Below are 15,566 nucleotides of genomic sequence, written 5' to 3'. Positions count from 1 at the left end.
TGTGCCACTAGGGAGCAGCATGTGGCATACAGTGTCACATTAGAGGCCTCATTAACAACCATAACAGGCTGATGAAGCCTCCTGATGGACTGTGTTCATGGGGGATACATTTATAAATGAACGTGATCTATAATGATACAGAGTGCACAGGGTGCAAGAAAGCAATTTGGATCATAGCAATAAAATTCACAAACTAGCTCTAATAGCTGTTGTTCATTGTTGAGTGTGTGGAGAAAGTGTAAAAATGGCAATTACGTGTTGTGCAAACCCATCAGATATTCTCTTTTGTTGTCCAAAACCCTTAAAATGTTTGTACAGTTCACTTTAAGAATAGATGTTTTTAAACTGTGCTTGTGTTCTTGTAGAAAAAGCAATGTTTTAATTTTTTTTCACTCATTGTAGTTTTCATTTTTCATCTGATAACAAAAGAAAGCATTTTGATTAGCCACATCTTTTTCAGAAAAGTCATCTGAAAGCAAGTGCTCAAAGATTGAGCTTAATTCAATTTTTTTTATGAGAAGAGATGGCAAACATCCTTTGCTACCCATAGTTTACTTTCAAATAAACATTGGGTATATTTGAACCAAGTGGTGTGAGGATTTCAGCAGCAGGTAATTGTTGAAAGCTTCCAGGTCATGAGGTCAGCCACAGGTTTCCTTCTACCTTGTGTGCGTGTTGCTGTTGTTGGTCTTGGTGCCTTTGATATACCCCTGCTTTACTTCCTGGTGTTCTTAAGCTGATAAATCTCAGTTATCCCCCAGTGTGTGGTAGAAAACCAGATCTGCTAAGTGAAATGTGAGACAAAGGTCACCAGAACAACCCCTGGGACATGTACCAGAGCCCTGTAAAACAGTCTTGAGTTCCGCTTAAAGCGGGTTAGGTCATATAAACTCTGGGAACTGATGTACGTACTTTTGTTCTGCTCAAAATCTCTCACTGTGATTTTCCACAGGAACCCTGGGCGTGGTTACTGAGGTTACAATGAAGATTCGTCCCATGCCGGAGTACCAAAAATACGGCTCTGTGGTGTTCCCTAATTTCGAGATGGGAGTTGCCTGTCTTCGAGAGGTTGCCAGACAGGTAACAGGTTAATCTCCCCTTCAGCATGTTGTGCTCTGTTGCTTCATAAAGCCATGTCTCAACATGAGATGGAGGCTAGAAAGTTACTGTGTTTGAGGTATGCACAAAATAAGCACTTTCAGGTCTTCGTTTTACCTCCTTTAAAGCTAACCTGGCAGAAGAAAGCAGGGAAAAACTGATTTATAGACCAACTTGCAAAGGCATCTGACGTCGTCAGACCTCATTTGGCCTGAAGTGCTGTCTCAGAGAGTCTGTATACTGTACATTTAGGACAAATAACCAAAAGCTATAAAGTCAAAGCTCTTTATTGTTGTTCATTCGACTAATTCGGGCCAACTTCTTTTCCCTGCAGAGGTGTGCCCCAGCTTCTATACGACTCATGGATAATGAACAATTTAAATTTGGTAAGTTTTATTTGGAGTTCACATTTAAGCCCATCTCAGTTATCACCTCTTTATGTGTCTATATGACTTTCATTTAATCTACAAATTCTCAACATTAGCTTTTCCCATTACAAGTAGGACTTAATTTGGCTAGATTTTTATTTTTTGTTTTTCCAGGCCCCAATAAAACCTTTGGCTTTGATCAGAGAGCTTTGCAACATGAGCCACATGATGTGGTTTAATCATTTCTTTAGTTTCTCCCATTTTATTTTGTTTGGTGTTCCACCTAACCATGAACGGCACTTGTGCAGCAGTCAATGATGTCACAACGGTCCATGCCACTGAATCGTTAAATTGATTATTATTTTTGCAACCGAATATCTGCGCGCACACACACACAAACACACAGTTTGAAGCACGATGAAAAATAAACCCGACCAGAATTAAGTCATTATTGCACTGAAGTTTTATGATGTTGTTTCTTCGGGTCCAGTGGAATGCATCTGGCATTCCCAGAGATCGCTGCAAAGTTCCCCAGTCTCGTGGGATCTCATTATCTTCCCTGTATTTCCACTTTTCACAGAGTAGGCACTTCCTAGCCTTACACAGGGAAGACAAAGTGACCAGGATCTTTTTTTCTTTTTCTTTTTCTTTTGGGAGGGGGGATAAAAACTAAAACTCATGGCACTATGATGCATTCATGGATTTAGTAACTTGTCCTTACTTTTTAATAATGATTACTGTGGAGAAAGTTTGTGTACTGTATAAAAGGGTTGGGGTTTTTTTTTTTAGTTTGAGACTACACAAACAATTTAGCTCTACCTGTATTAATATATAAAAATAAGGATTTTGTATAAAGGAAAGATAATATAAACATATGAACATATCATTTTTGTTCATTGTATTAGCAATTTTTTCTCTCTGGATTTTGAGTATTTAATTAACGAGTATGATGGCTGTGAGGGACCTTAAGACCCACAATCACAGTTTGGAATGGAAACAATTAGGACACTAAGTGATGAAGAGACTTGGGCATAGGGGGAAATAAATGAACTGTTAAGTCTCGGCGACATCACCCATGACTTCCCTGCTGTGATTGATAACCATCCCATTGGCCCCAGCCCCTCATTTTCCCTTGTCCACAGGCGCTTTTGTGCGTCCGATCAGGAATAAATCAAAAAGGGTGGCTGAGGAAGACGGATATCACTGTGTCAACCCCACTTCCCTTCGGAAACTCTCTGATTTATAGTCGCTGTCGCTCGCAGCCACTGGCCAGTTGTGAAGTTATTCAAATGTTACCATTTATTTCTTCTTCTTTTGTTTGCAATTCCAAATATATCAGAGTTGCTTTGCTCTCTCAGAACACTGGAGGATGCAAGCAGAAGCAGAGTTTGCCTAATTTGTGGGAAATTTTGTTTTATTTACTTTAGGGCTTCTTTTAGGTGAATTAACTGAACTGATTTTAATCTGATATTTAACAGGTCATGCCCTGAAGCCTCAAGTATCTTCAATTTTCACTTCCTTTTTGGACGGGTTGAAGAAATTTTACATCACCAAGGTAAAAAATAACCAGGGGTGAACACTGTAAGGTTCTTGCTGCAGGTGTTTTACATGAAAAATGAGCCTACCTCTTTAATTCTCAGTTCAAAGGGTTTGACCCCAACCGCCTGTGTGTGGCCACCCTGCTGTTTGAGGGAGACCGCGAGAAGGTCCTGCAGCATGAAAAGCAGGTTTATGACATCGCTGCAAAATTTGGGTGAGTAGTGGCTGCTGAGTTTGGTATTTTTACATCTTTCTTCTATATCTCTATATTGTTGGATCATTTAAAGATCAGAAAGGTTAGAAATGTGCCATAAGGTGAGGCTTTATACACAGTGGTGGCGCTGCTTTCAAGCAGCCTTGGAGTAGCAGTGATAAGAATTGAGAAGCACAGTTACACACTTAAGATTTGTTCTTCGACTCAGTAGCTTGTCTCGATGTGGATTGATGGATCACCTCTGGATGTCCTCCTGTCAGGCTAGCTTTAATGTTAAAGTAGGTGTGAGGTGGGCAGAGATAGTAGGGCACAGCTCCCCTTAGGACAGCACAGGGCCACAAGACACAGCTGGGGAGTGTTTGGCTCTTGTGATTGATCATGAAACACATCAATAAGGACTTTCTTGGAAATCTGTTACCAGCCAGCCAGAGAGGAAACCTCCTTCATCCAGAACCATTTTTAAGCCCTCAAAAAAGAATATTCAGTTCATTTGCCATCTGTGTAATTGTTATGAAAATAATTACTTTTATTTATTGGTGAATTGTAATTGGTAAACGGTAAAAGGTTTTTGGAAACCTAATATGAATATATCTGTGTAGAAATCTCATATAAACATTTCTCATCTATAACTAACTCCAAATAATCCTGATGCACAGTTTCCTCAGACATTTTTGTCTGTTCCCATTATTTTGCACAGCCACATAAGAACACAAAACCTCGGTCCTAATTTACTCAGATCCAAAATCTTCCACACACAACAAAAGAAAGAAAGAAAGAAAGCTTTAAAGTTCAAAGATGGATTTTTATGGTAAACTGGACATTTAAAAAACTGCAGAAACATATGAATGGATAAAGATATCAACCTTTCATCTCAGGTAGACCACAAATGTGATATGTTTGGTCTGAAAACTGGCTGCAAGGATTTGTACAAGATTTGCACCATCATGAGTCATGACATAGCCAATGCATAAATGTGTTAGTCATTCATTAAAGTGGTTGTGGCAGTAACCTTTACGTTTGCAGATATTTCACATCTATGTGAAGCGTTTGTAAATCTATAGATCTCAAGTGTTCATACAGTTGCTACCAAAACGGACTCTAGATTTTTAATATTTTTTTTAGTTAAGAGAAACAATAAAAAAGTCCAGTGTTTCATTGTAATTAATATCTTGTGCAAGGCATTCCCTGTTTTGCCAAATGTTTGATCAGTATTTGATTGTACATGCCATACATTATATTCATTAAGTCTTATTTGACACCATTGTAGCATTTCATGTTTGCTTCTATTTTAGGATCTTGCTGAGGTTCAAACAATGGTTTTGTGATAGAAAGGGGTTAAGCCATACCAGCCAAAACCTGTCAGATGCAACATAGTCTTAATAATTGCATTATTTTCATTAAATGGCCATCACCCATCAGCTCAAGTGCCGGTGATGGATTGCTTAGGTGTGGTGAGGAACGTTTCCTGCAGTGATGGGAAACAGGAAGAAGGGTGAAAATCAATATAGTGATTTTCTAATGAGCTTGGCCTGATTAGTTTGGATGGTAGATGAAAATGTGATTACCCACCGCAGGTGATAGATGTGTGGCTGACCTATGGCGATGCAAGGAGCATAGCGCCATTGATCTGTACATTGTTGCACTGACAGCCTCCAAGACAGCGGTTGTGAGAGGGAGCAGCCGGAGCAACAAAGCTGAAGAAAAGATCTGTTAAATATTAACCCTGATGTCTCCTCGCAGGGGCCTGGCAGCTGGAGAGGACAATGGGCAGAGGGGCTACATGTTGACCTTTGTCATCGCTTACCTCCGGGTGGGTCACTTCTCTGGCTTTTTCCCTGCCTGAGCTGATGGGCAGGTGGGGCAGGCAGGGAGATTGCAATTTGACAGCGGAGAGGATAGCGAGCAGCAATGAAAGCAGCGGAATATGACCTCGGGAGGGCTTTGATTTGATCTGGTCGCAGTTGTTGTCAAGGCATTGAACAGCAGTAGAAGAGCACAGTAAATGCAGACAGAATGACAATAGAAAGTTGACTCAGGTCATCCCTGTTAGAAACCTTTCTGATAATCATCAACAAGCAGGGTGTTTAAATATACTTAAGCAGGTCATCAACAGCTTTCTGCTTTTTAGTTTTTTGTTTTTTTTTATCTCAGTTGTCAAAAGTCCTTCCTCAGTGGCTCCATATTGTAGATGTTTACACATTCGCCCAACAAGCAATAATCCCGATTTCAATCCCAGGAGGAGCCACAAACCCTTTTGGGGTTGCATCGGAAAGGGCATCCAGAATTTAAAGCCCTTTTCAATAAAGCAACAGCTTCTATTCAAAAATGCCTTTTTGCAATACAGGTCTGAAAATGTCTCGTTGAGATGTCTACTAGTACTACTAGTTATTTATGTAGTCATTCTTTATATTCTAGTTTTATGATAGTGGTTTGTTCTGTTGAATGTAAGCCGGTGGTAAAACATCACAAAAAAGCCCAAGATAATGTCTTTGTTTTATCGGTACAGAGAAGAGAAGCTGCTTTCATTTCTCTTTTTTTCCTTTAAAAAAGAAAGTTGTGCATTGCCTTTAAAAAAAAAAAAAAAATCGATCGAATGTCACCCAGCTCATAAAAATAAGAAGCTGTGGTTTCAAAATAAGATCACAAGCTTGGAGGATTTCTGCATACGCTTGATTTACAGGGTTACCACAGTTCTCATAAAATGTGCTGAATCACATTAACATATAAGCCTGCTTATATATGTGCATTTCATTCCAACCAGGACTTGGGAATGGACTACTATGTGATTGGCGAGTCCTTTGAAACCTCTGTGCCTTGGGACAGGTAAATACATTGATTCACTCGCCTCCTGCAGAGTCTGCCCTGAGCGTCCTAATCCTGTTTTTCCCTTCCTTTCGTTTATTTCTCCTTTCCTCTGTCTTTCACATTCACCTTCATGCCTGCCTTCTCCCCTCATTAAATGACCCTGCGTTGGTGGAGCTTTTCCTCCTCAGCATACAAACGTACCACTACTGACATACTCACACACCCACACACATACATAGAGGGGAGAGGTGTGTGAGTGTCCTCTGTATGTGTACCATGTACTATGAGTCACAGGCTCATCTCACACCCATGTACTGTGATCTGCATTTTCTACATGTTTTCATTGTCCTGCTTTCTCACACAACAAACAGGAGCACATGCAGGCTCCTTGTTGTGTAACATGCCTGATGGGGAGAGACCAAGAGATCAGGCAGTGAGGCGAGCATATGTGCCTGGCTCATTACCCAGCCTCCTCCCCATCCTCCACACTCCACGCACGACTGCAGATGCTTAGGACTGGCGGCCATTTCCACACCAGTGGGAATCTCTCCCACAATGGTCTTCATGTTAGTCAGTCTGGTCTCTACCTCCTGCCTGGTCTCTTGCCTTTCTTTAATGTTTTTGGTCTGTCTTTCTTTTATTATTTATATTTTTGCAGTGCTTGGTTTTAAATACACATTGTTGTCATGTTTTAAACACACAAATATCAGCTTAAACTCCTATTAATTTTCTTGTCTTTTCGTTCTTTCTTTTTTTTAGGGTTTTGGACATTTGCAGAAATGTAAAAGCGCGCATTGTGCGAGAGTGTAAAGACAAAGGAGTTCAGTTTCCACCATTATCCACATGCAGGTAATATTTAAAAACAGTTTCCAAAAGACTGAGCCTGTACAAGCGCTCTGCCAGTCTCCTCACCATATTTTAATGTTTAACACTAGTGCAGAAACGACACCTACAGTATAGATTTCATATTGTTCTTCCCATGAAAAGAACACAACAATGCACTGTGTGTTCTAATTTGTCCAAAGGCTATTAAAAATATGACACTCTCAATCAGGTCACACATATGTAACGAGCTCAGGTAACTTATTAAACAAGCAGGGCAGTGTAGTTTTTAGCAAATGATACTCAAGGATTAAATGGTTTTCTTGTTGGATGCTATTTTAAACTGAGGAATAAGATGTAGTTGTTTGTCACAGTTTGTAACAGTTTTTGAATTGTTTAAATTTTACAAATATAAATGCTTCTGAAAAAAATAATAAACATCATGCTGTGATAAAATATCATCACATCAATCCTTTAAATGACATCTATACACAAATAATCAAGAGCATTCCCCAAATGAAATATTTTGAAGAAGTCGGTCCAAATTAGAAACAAATGAAAAGCAAAGAAAAAATAGAATGACTATCAGTTGCTAACTTTTATTGTTTGACAGCAAATGGCATTCAATCCTAAAGATACATTTCAGTTATAACCTTGGAAGTACTGAGGTGCATACCAAGTGTGACCCCTGTTGAGTTTGCAAGAGCCACGGAGACAATGCGGTCGGACGTTGTGACAGACAGACGGCGAGCTGGTTGAGGAGCACCAGGCTGCTGCTCACAGATTGCGGACAGATTAGGCCTCAGCCTGATTATGCTACAGCCATTCATTTCCCGGCTGCAGTCTGTCACATGATTGATTTGTCCATTTAACCTCCAGAACAGTGAGTGTGCCAGGTGATGGGCCATGTCAAATGAACAAGGGCCCAGCACCCTGCTCCTCCAGAGGGAGCAAGGCCAGAGAGAGAACATGTAAACGGGAAAAGCAGCATTATATTCTCAACACAAAGGTTGTTACACAATATGTTCGAAAACCTGAGCGTAAGCTGCATTTAGTGGTGTGGGGAAAACACAAATATTATGATGTCAGTTGAATCACCCTGCCTGCATCATACCTGAGGAGTAAATGTGGCTCAGATGATTCAGTAAAAGGATTTGATCGCCATTTATTATGTGATAATGTTGTGTTATTAAAGGCGATAGTGCTTCCACGCTGCCTCCGCTTTCTGCTAACCATGAATGGAATTGAGGTCAGAGGTTCGCTGGGGAAAACCAAACCTCCCACTGCACTTTGTCTTCCGATTCCAATAGAAAAGAATCATTTATTGTATGTAAAATGGAGCAACTTGTCAAAAAACTCCTCCTTCACATGCATGTAAATTGGATTTTCTGAGAGACGGTGGAAAGAGAAAGATTAAGGTTTTTTCCGCTCGTTTGAACGTGTTTCTTTTTCGTGCAGGGTGACTCAGACGTATGATGCCGGTGCCTGTGTCTACTTTTACTTTGCCTTCAACTACAGAGGACTCAGTGATCCAGTGCATGTGTATGAACAAGTGGAGGTAGATCCAGTTTTATTTTTCTGCACATTATGCCAAAAACTGTTAAATAAAATTAGAGCAAATTGCATCTGATGTGATAACATGTTGAAACGCCAACACCCATCAGAACAGATGTCAGAATATAACATTATATAATGTATAAACTGAGTGTTGTTTTGTTTTTTTCCCCTCTTCACAGCATGCAGCTAGAGAGGAGATCCTTGCCAATGGAGGGAGCTTGTCACATCACCATGGAGGTACCCAGAGCTGAGAATTTTGTGCTTAAAATGTAGAGCCTGTTTTCACAAACTGCAGAAAGCAAGTGCATATAAATCACCAAAAAAGCACAGTGATGTTATATTTGGAGATTCAGTTTTGTACTGAATTGCGATGACAGCATGGCGAGCCTACCCGGCGTGCTCTTCCACGCTGGCAGCCAGTCATGTTGTAAATGTGCATTTGGTCGTGGATCTTTCATCGCTTCCTTCACATTTCCAAAATCTGTTCCCACAGCTCAGATGAATGACTCTGACTCGGCTATTTGTTCATTTCAGCAGTGACCAAATGAAACGTGAGCAGGGGAGGGCGGCGAAACAACTCTCCTGGCCCCATCAGGGCTAACCGAAACGGCTGCCTTATCTATATTGCCATCCGCCTCGCTGTTTTCATACATCACTTGAGGCTATTCATCACACCTGTCAAAAACAGTATGTAGTGAATCAGCTGCGATATTAAATCACAATTTTTCCTGAAGGCGGGGACGGGTTCAAAATTAAAAGATTGCTAATAAAAAGGAGGCAGCGGGCCGGGGTAAATGATGCCGCCGTTATCGCCGGCTGTACACTGACCTCCAAACGGTGGCCCGGCCACCCCGAGCGGCACGGGGAGGTGACGCTGGGGAGAGGGGGGTGGGATATTGATGCAGCTACCGTGTGCGAGGCCCATTCTGTAATTGTGATTAATAACAGCGGGGCTCGCTATCTGGGTGCAGACAGGACGGTTTGTCTGCCCACAATCAGCGCTTGACAAATGGAGCTAGTTTCCCTGGGTTTTGTGTATCAAACAAAACAGATGTAGTCAAGGATGGTGAGGTGGGAGGCCAGTGGAGAAAATATACATTTTTGTGGCCCTGTATTTACAGCAGGTCAGCACGGTGCTGCGTGGGCATACGAAAGGGAATCTCTGCATGCAGAGCGCTTCGACCCCTTTCACTACAGGACGTAATACTCACCTAACAGCACTGTGTGTCAGCTGCTGTCCAGGGGAAAACCATTTTTCATGAAAAAGGAGTCAGTTTTAACAAACTGGCTTTAAAAAACCCCAAAACAAACATGTTAAATGTTTAAATATTGGCCAGTGCTTAAAGACAGAACACCAGGAGAAATGTCCTCTTTAACTAGGTCACCAGTGTCGCAGCAGTGAAGAGTTGTCGGAACATCCATCACCAGGAGAATCATCCATCTATCAACCCTGCACCGCAACTCCTCAACCAATACTCCAGCTTGGTCATATCAGAGGAATGCATGGCCACTGCCTTACCCTGTCTGTCATGTCCTGACCCCCATTTGTTAGAGAAACCCCAGGAGAGCGAGAGCGGGGTGTGGAAGCGGATGAGCCTCAACCCAGCTTCTCTCTTCTTCTCCAAATGAAGGCCATTCGAGGGTGCCCAGCGTCTTCACCTCACCTTGCGGCTTTCTTTTTCTTTTCTTTTTTTTGCGGAGATTCTCTCTCACCTGCTCCCCACACTGCACTTCCACTCAGGTCACTGCTCTCAGGAGGTAAAAAGAATGACCTGATTTGGTGAAGTTCCGCGTTTGCCATTCGCCCTGAACTTCCCCGGGCTTTTCCACATGGGAGAAATGTCAGTTGTTTGATTTTTGAGAAGGAGGGGGGGATTTTCTAAAATAGCTACCTGCACTTCTTTGCATGTCTCAGCTGCACACACCAAGCCTGGTGAGATTGATTGCAATAGCAAGCAAAAAAGAGAGAATATGACAAGATAGATGTGTAAATTATCACAGTGATGGAGGCAATGATGCAGTCCCAGCACCTTCTGTTTTCTCTCCTATTCCTGAGAGGAGGGTGGGATGGAGGTGGAACGAGGGGAAAGAAGTGGGGAGGAGGTGGTGGTGGTAGAGAGCTTGGTACTTTCTTAGTTATTGGGTAGCAGCTGATTGGTCCCCTTGTCCCCATCTGGAGGTTTGTGTGGTATCAGAGTCCCCAGTGACCCCGCTGTCTGCCCTGTTTTGTCAGGAGACGGGCCTCACTAGCCTCATGGCTTATCCCCATCTGGGTTTCCTGGCCAAACTCTGATAACATAGCGTTGTAACATGTCAGGGTGGCCCCTTTTTCTCATCTTGCCCTGGGAGCACGGGGGGGGTAGAGGCTGGAGAGAATCGTGTGGATTGGGAAAGGAAGGCATGTGAAGACACGTTTTTGGGGGGTTTTTTTTGGGTTTTTCATTTCGTTTTTTTTCCTTTTGGCCTTTATAATCTTATCTAAACTGATTACACTGCTGGTTTCACATGTTTACACAGAGAGCAGCACCTGTTCTGAGCTGCTCTGTTCTCAAGTCTATCTTTTTTTTGCGTGGGTGGGTTGTACATATCGAGTATTTCTTTTAAAGTGACACGACGTCAAAAGTTAAAATTTACTTACTTCCTCTTTGCTGGACTGTTATTAAAAGACGACTTTTTCCAAGAATGAAGCAGCTTTCCTTTCCCGGATTTTTAGTTATTAGTATCACACTCTGATAATGACTACTTGCTCTTTTTGAACTGATTTTGCAGGGATTAAAGCTAAAACAGTGACCGAAATGATCATTCTCACTGCTATTATCTCACATTTTTCAGTGTTTTACACTGAAAAATGTGAAAGTTTCCTGTCAGCTTCCCAAATCCCACATTATCCCCCCAAAAAGTTGCACTGATAGAAAACAGAGAGAAGGTGAAAGCTTCTCATGTATCATTTATTATTTAAGTACTTGGTTAGGCCATAAAAGGCAACGTTAAACTTGAAATTAGATCAATTTTCGTGACTGTGCCGAAAAACATTTGACATGAACCTAAATCTACATATTTGGGGTTTCTTGGGTCTACTGACCAGTTGAGTAAGTCAGTGTTGTTAGTCCCCAGTAGCACCACTCTTTTCCTCCTCTTATTGCCAAATACAAAAATATAAATTAGTGCTTTAATTTGGTTACATTTGCTGTTAAATTCTTCTGTTTGAAAAGTTGCCGGCTCCACTCTGCGGGACCCTGTCAGGTCCAAATGCTTTGGAGAATGTCGAACTGGACAGCTGGTAAAGTAATGGGCGCTCTCACTGGGCTTCATGCCGAAGGCAGTCTCACTCCTCAGGTTGGGGGGTTTGGACGACGATGATGAGAGGCCGCGAGGAGCGGCTGAAAGCCAAACTCCCGCTGACAGAGTGCCATTGTGTTGGTGCTCCACGGCTGGCTGTGGCACCCTAATGATGATCGGGCCAGTGTTGGGGCATAGAGTGACGTTCGGGACAACGGAGCACAAAACCCTCGCGGGTCAGCTGGAGGAGTGCGGCCGTTGGCACAATGAGACAGAAAACGCTCCTGTGACTGTGGACAGGGGGCGGATTGGAGGGGAGCGGTGGCTCAAAAAGTGAGGGAGCCGGGGACAGCCCGCTCCAGCCGCCAGCCGGCCCCTCCTCTGGGAACACACAGAGCCTAATGAGTTTGATAGTCTGCTGAGCTCCATAAATCATGCCATGCAAAACATTTCTCCTCTCTGAATAAAAGCATTTATCACCCTCTGTTTATTCACTCACTCTCACAAGATTGATTGGCTCCCAGCAGCCTGCTGAGCAATCAGCCGTGCCGATTCCTCTATTTCTCCCCCTCAGTCGTCTTCCTTGGTTTTTTTATTTATTTCTCTCCTCTGTCATTCAGTGGGGAAACTTCGGAAGGAGTGGATGAGAGAGACCATCTCCAGCGTCGGCATGGGGATGCTCAGGTCTGTCAAGGACTACGTGGACCCAAATAACATCTTCGGCAACAGAAACCTCCTCTAATTAAATAATTCTGTCCATCTTTAGCTAACCTTTTTGTTTTGTTTTCTGAAAGCATCTTGTGCATTTTTGATTAATAGATACTAAATGTGATTTCAAAACGGACACAGATCTTTGTCATCTACATCAAAAGTGTCATCCGGTGCCATTTAACGATTCACCCAGGCTTTTTCTTGCTTTGACTTTGTATTGCACTTAATCTGCTGTAACAATCATTGTCGTCCATGTTGAAGCTCATTTTTACTCGTGTCACGGTCTCATCCTCCTAAGCCACAACTGTGATGCAACAAAAACCTTCATTTTTCATCACATTTTCTTTTGTTAAACTGCTAAAAATCCTTGCCAACATTAGCAGAAACAATTTGTCTACATGATCCTGTCTTGTGTGTGTGTGTGTGTGTGTGTGTGTGTGTGTGTGTGTGTATGAGTGTATGCAATTGAGTGATTGGCATTTCTTTAGTGGTAACTTTCAGCTCAATGCGCTTTCTGAAGCTCTGTGCCTTTCTAAAGCTTTTGTCTGCCTACCCTTCTACTACACGTGTGTACATTGAAGTCCCTTTGTGAAGGTCATCAGTGTCTTCTGTTCATCTTTTCATGCCCTCCTGCCTTCTGTTGTACTGACCAATTGCCAAGAGACTTGTTTCTTGTGTATGCGTGTGTGTGTGTACCACTGGTGATGAACTTTTTCGAGTTAAATGGGACCTATTATGTTCATATCTAGCCCCACCTTTCTATTCTTGGACTCTGCTCGAGTAGCTTGGCACGATTCACAGGTCACAATAATCGTTATTTATCTTCTGCTGGACCTTTGCGTATCTCATCTCAGCTAGCTCTCTTCTAATTGGCTGCCAGTCACAAACAGTAGTGTTCAGCAGCAGGTGGGTGGGGTTGATGTTATGGCAACATTAACTACAATAATAAAACCATAATAGAAAATGATGAAAAAACATAATGGGTCCCCTCGAGTCTTTGTTCTGCACAACCAAAATTTCCCCACCCTTAGATAAACAGTATGAGGATAAAGACTGATGATTCCCAGTGTGTTTAGCGTTTGCACTGAAGGCATCAACCTTGCATGGTTTGTTGAGAGAGTGGGGGGAGGGGAAAAAGCCATTTCCATTATGACCACGTTTGCAGTGTAGGGCCTCTGGATTCTGGTGCTCACGTTGTACCAAAGACTCAACTCATCAGATCATGCGAGCATACTGTACATGTGTTTAATGTTATGGCAACTTACTGCAAAGTTAAACTGTATTTTTTAATTAGCATATGCAAAGATAACCATCTGAAGAGCTCTAAAATGTAAATATGTGTGACTGTTACACCTGCTAAAACTTTGTATTAAAACACAAGTCCATGTTTCACTTTTTTTTTTTCTTCCTGCCATGTAGTTGGATCATTTGTGTTCACCCCAAAATTCTTCAGCTCGTCAAACAGTTGAATAGTGTATTGTATGAAAGGTTTTTTGGATCGGACCCTGTAATGTACTACATTTTGATACTGGACTTTTTGCTCTCATGTTGAAGGTCTACCTTTCCATTGTTAACGATGTGTCATGTTTTCCAGGATCCCTGTGTGCTTTAAGGTCAAAAGAAATCCCCCAAAAGTAAAAAGATTTGTTCAGGACCCCGCCCCCAAACTCTTATCTGACCTTCTACCCTCTTGTGTCAAAAATATGCGAGAGCTTGTTTTTGAATGTTATGGCTGTACCCTTTTTGGTCAATTTTTCCACTTCTCTTAACAACATAGTAACTTCTAAGTATGTTTTGTCAATGCTGTTTGTGCAATAAATTAAAGTAAAACTTCCCAGTTGTGAATTCTTTATTATTTTCTTTGGCTTTTTGTATGCACTCCACATTGTTGCGAGAGCAGAAAACTTTTTCCTCATACATCATCTTAAATTTAGCCCTTCAGTTCTTGTCTTTATTTATACTGTCAGGCTGTTAGGAAGGTCAACGAGAGCCTGAGAGCAGCTTTTTTTTGTTTGCTCAGCCTTTACCTGCACCATGCGGAGCTCAAGGTAAAACAGCAGAGCTTAACAGAGCCTGTCTTTTGCTTCCTGGCAGGCTTTTATTTTTTTATTATTTTTTTTCTACGCACGGGCTCATTTGGGAGTCATCTTCACCCACACAGCCACCCACACACACTGCTGGCTGACGTCAGCACCACCAAGATCAACAGCAATCGAGCTCAGACTTGAACTGTGAAATGCGCTGCAGCTTTCACAGTCTAACAGTCTAATGCTCAGAATTATGTGTGAATAGATATATCAGATAAAAGACACAAGGGATCCATAATTAAATTTAGGACTGACGGTCATATTTCCCGATATGATTAGATTGATATATTTTGCAGGTAATTACTATCTTTTCACTAATATCTTTACATCTTTGTAACCTGACCAGTCTAATGTTTGTTGTGCAATTTCCACTCTTTACAAATTCAAAGATTTCTCAATGAAACGCCCTATCTACTGAATTTCATTGAGAGATACAGTTTGTGTGCAAGGATGCATTTGTCCACATGAGGTCAGTACTGCACTGAAGAAATCAGATGTAAAACGGGAGACAGTGTCCATGGTGAGGAAAATTTTAATAAGCATCTCTGATGGACTATTTGGTACTGTGCAAAAGTCTTGGGCTGCCTCTTGTTTTCTTGAATTCTTTTGAAAGTCAATATTCAGTAACGTCTTCAAGCAACATAAAGAAGTCCAGACGCTTTTTTCTTTCCAAGCTTCTTAGACTACCACTGATAGTGTTTTTCTATCTAGGTATTGGAAGAGTCTTTGGGATTGTTGTCAAACTGAAAAATGACGCCACTGCCCATCAGAAGCTCCAGAAAGTTGATTCTGTTTATCTGGACATTGCGTTTTCAGTGGGAGAAACTTTTGATCAACCATCCAAGTCTCTGCGTTTTCATCTGAAAATGCAGCATCCAGATAAACAGTATCAACAGTATCTGTACGAGTGAGCATCTATCAATACAGGCCAATCAGATGCTTTTCTGATGTTATTGCATAATGGATCAAAACCTTTTTTTGTGTGTGTTCATAATTTCATCAAAAGACGCCAAGGTCACTGGCTGAAATAAAGCCACAAACCATGACAGAGACTCCCACCTTTCCATTTACACCATTTCTGTTGAT

The 15,566-nt window shown here is 41.7% G+C and overlaps 1 protein-coding gene across 1 annotated transcript in view; it reads left to right on the top strand.

The window, feature by feature from the left end:
- agps (alkylglycerone phosphate synthase) overlaps positions 1–14,227 on the top strand; it is a 28,644-nt gene extending 14,417 nt beyond the window's left edge. Inside the window, exons 11-20 of the mRNA XM_085433949.1 lie at positions 953–1,080; positions 1,433–1,484; positions 2,945–3,021; positions 3,107–3,219; positions 4,960–5,029; positions 5,981–6,042; positions 6,784–6,873; positions 8,305–8,404; positions 8,583–8,640; positions 12,303–14,227. Of these exons, the coding sequence (XP_085290075.1) occupies positions 953–1,080; positions 1,433–1,484; positions 2,945–3,021; positions 3,107–3,219; positions 4,960–5,029; positions 5,981–6,042; positions 6,784–6,873; positions 8,305–8,404; positions 8,583–8,640; positions 12,303–12,424 (872 nt within the window). The 3' untranslated portion in view covers positions 12,425–14,227. The remainder of the gene's footprint in view (positions 1–952; positions 1,081–1,432; positions 1,485–2,944; positions 3,022–3,106; positions 3,220–4,959; positions 5,030–5,980; positions 6,043–6,783; positions 6,874–8,304; positions 8,405–8,582; positions 8,641–12,302) is intronic.
- The last annotated feature ends 1,339 nt before the right edge of the window (positions 14,228–15,566 follow it).

Source organism: Copadichromis virginalis, linkage group LG16, assembly GCF_057382275.1.
Source record: "Copadichromis virginalis isolate Kocher_CV1m ecotype Utaka linkage group LG16, C_Virginalis_male_GT1.1, whole genome shotgun sequence".
In the NCBI taxonomy this organism is placed as follows: Eukaryota; Metazoa; Chordata; class Actinopteri; order Cichliformes; family Cichlidae; genus Copadichromis; species Copadichromis virginalis.
This window is presented reverse-complemented; position numbering and strand designations above follow the sequence as displayed.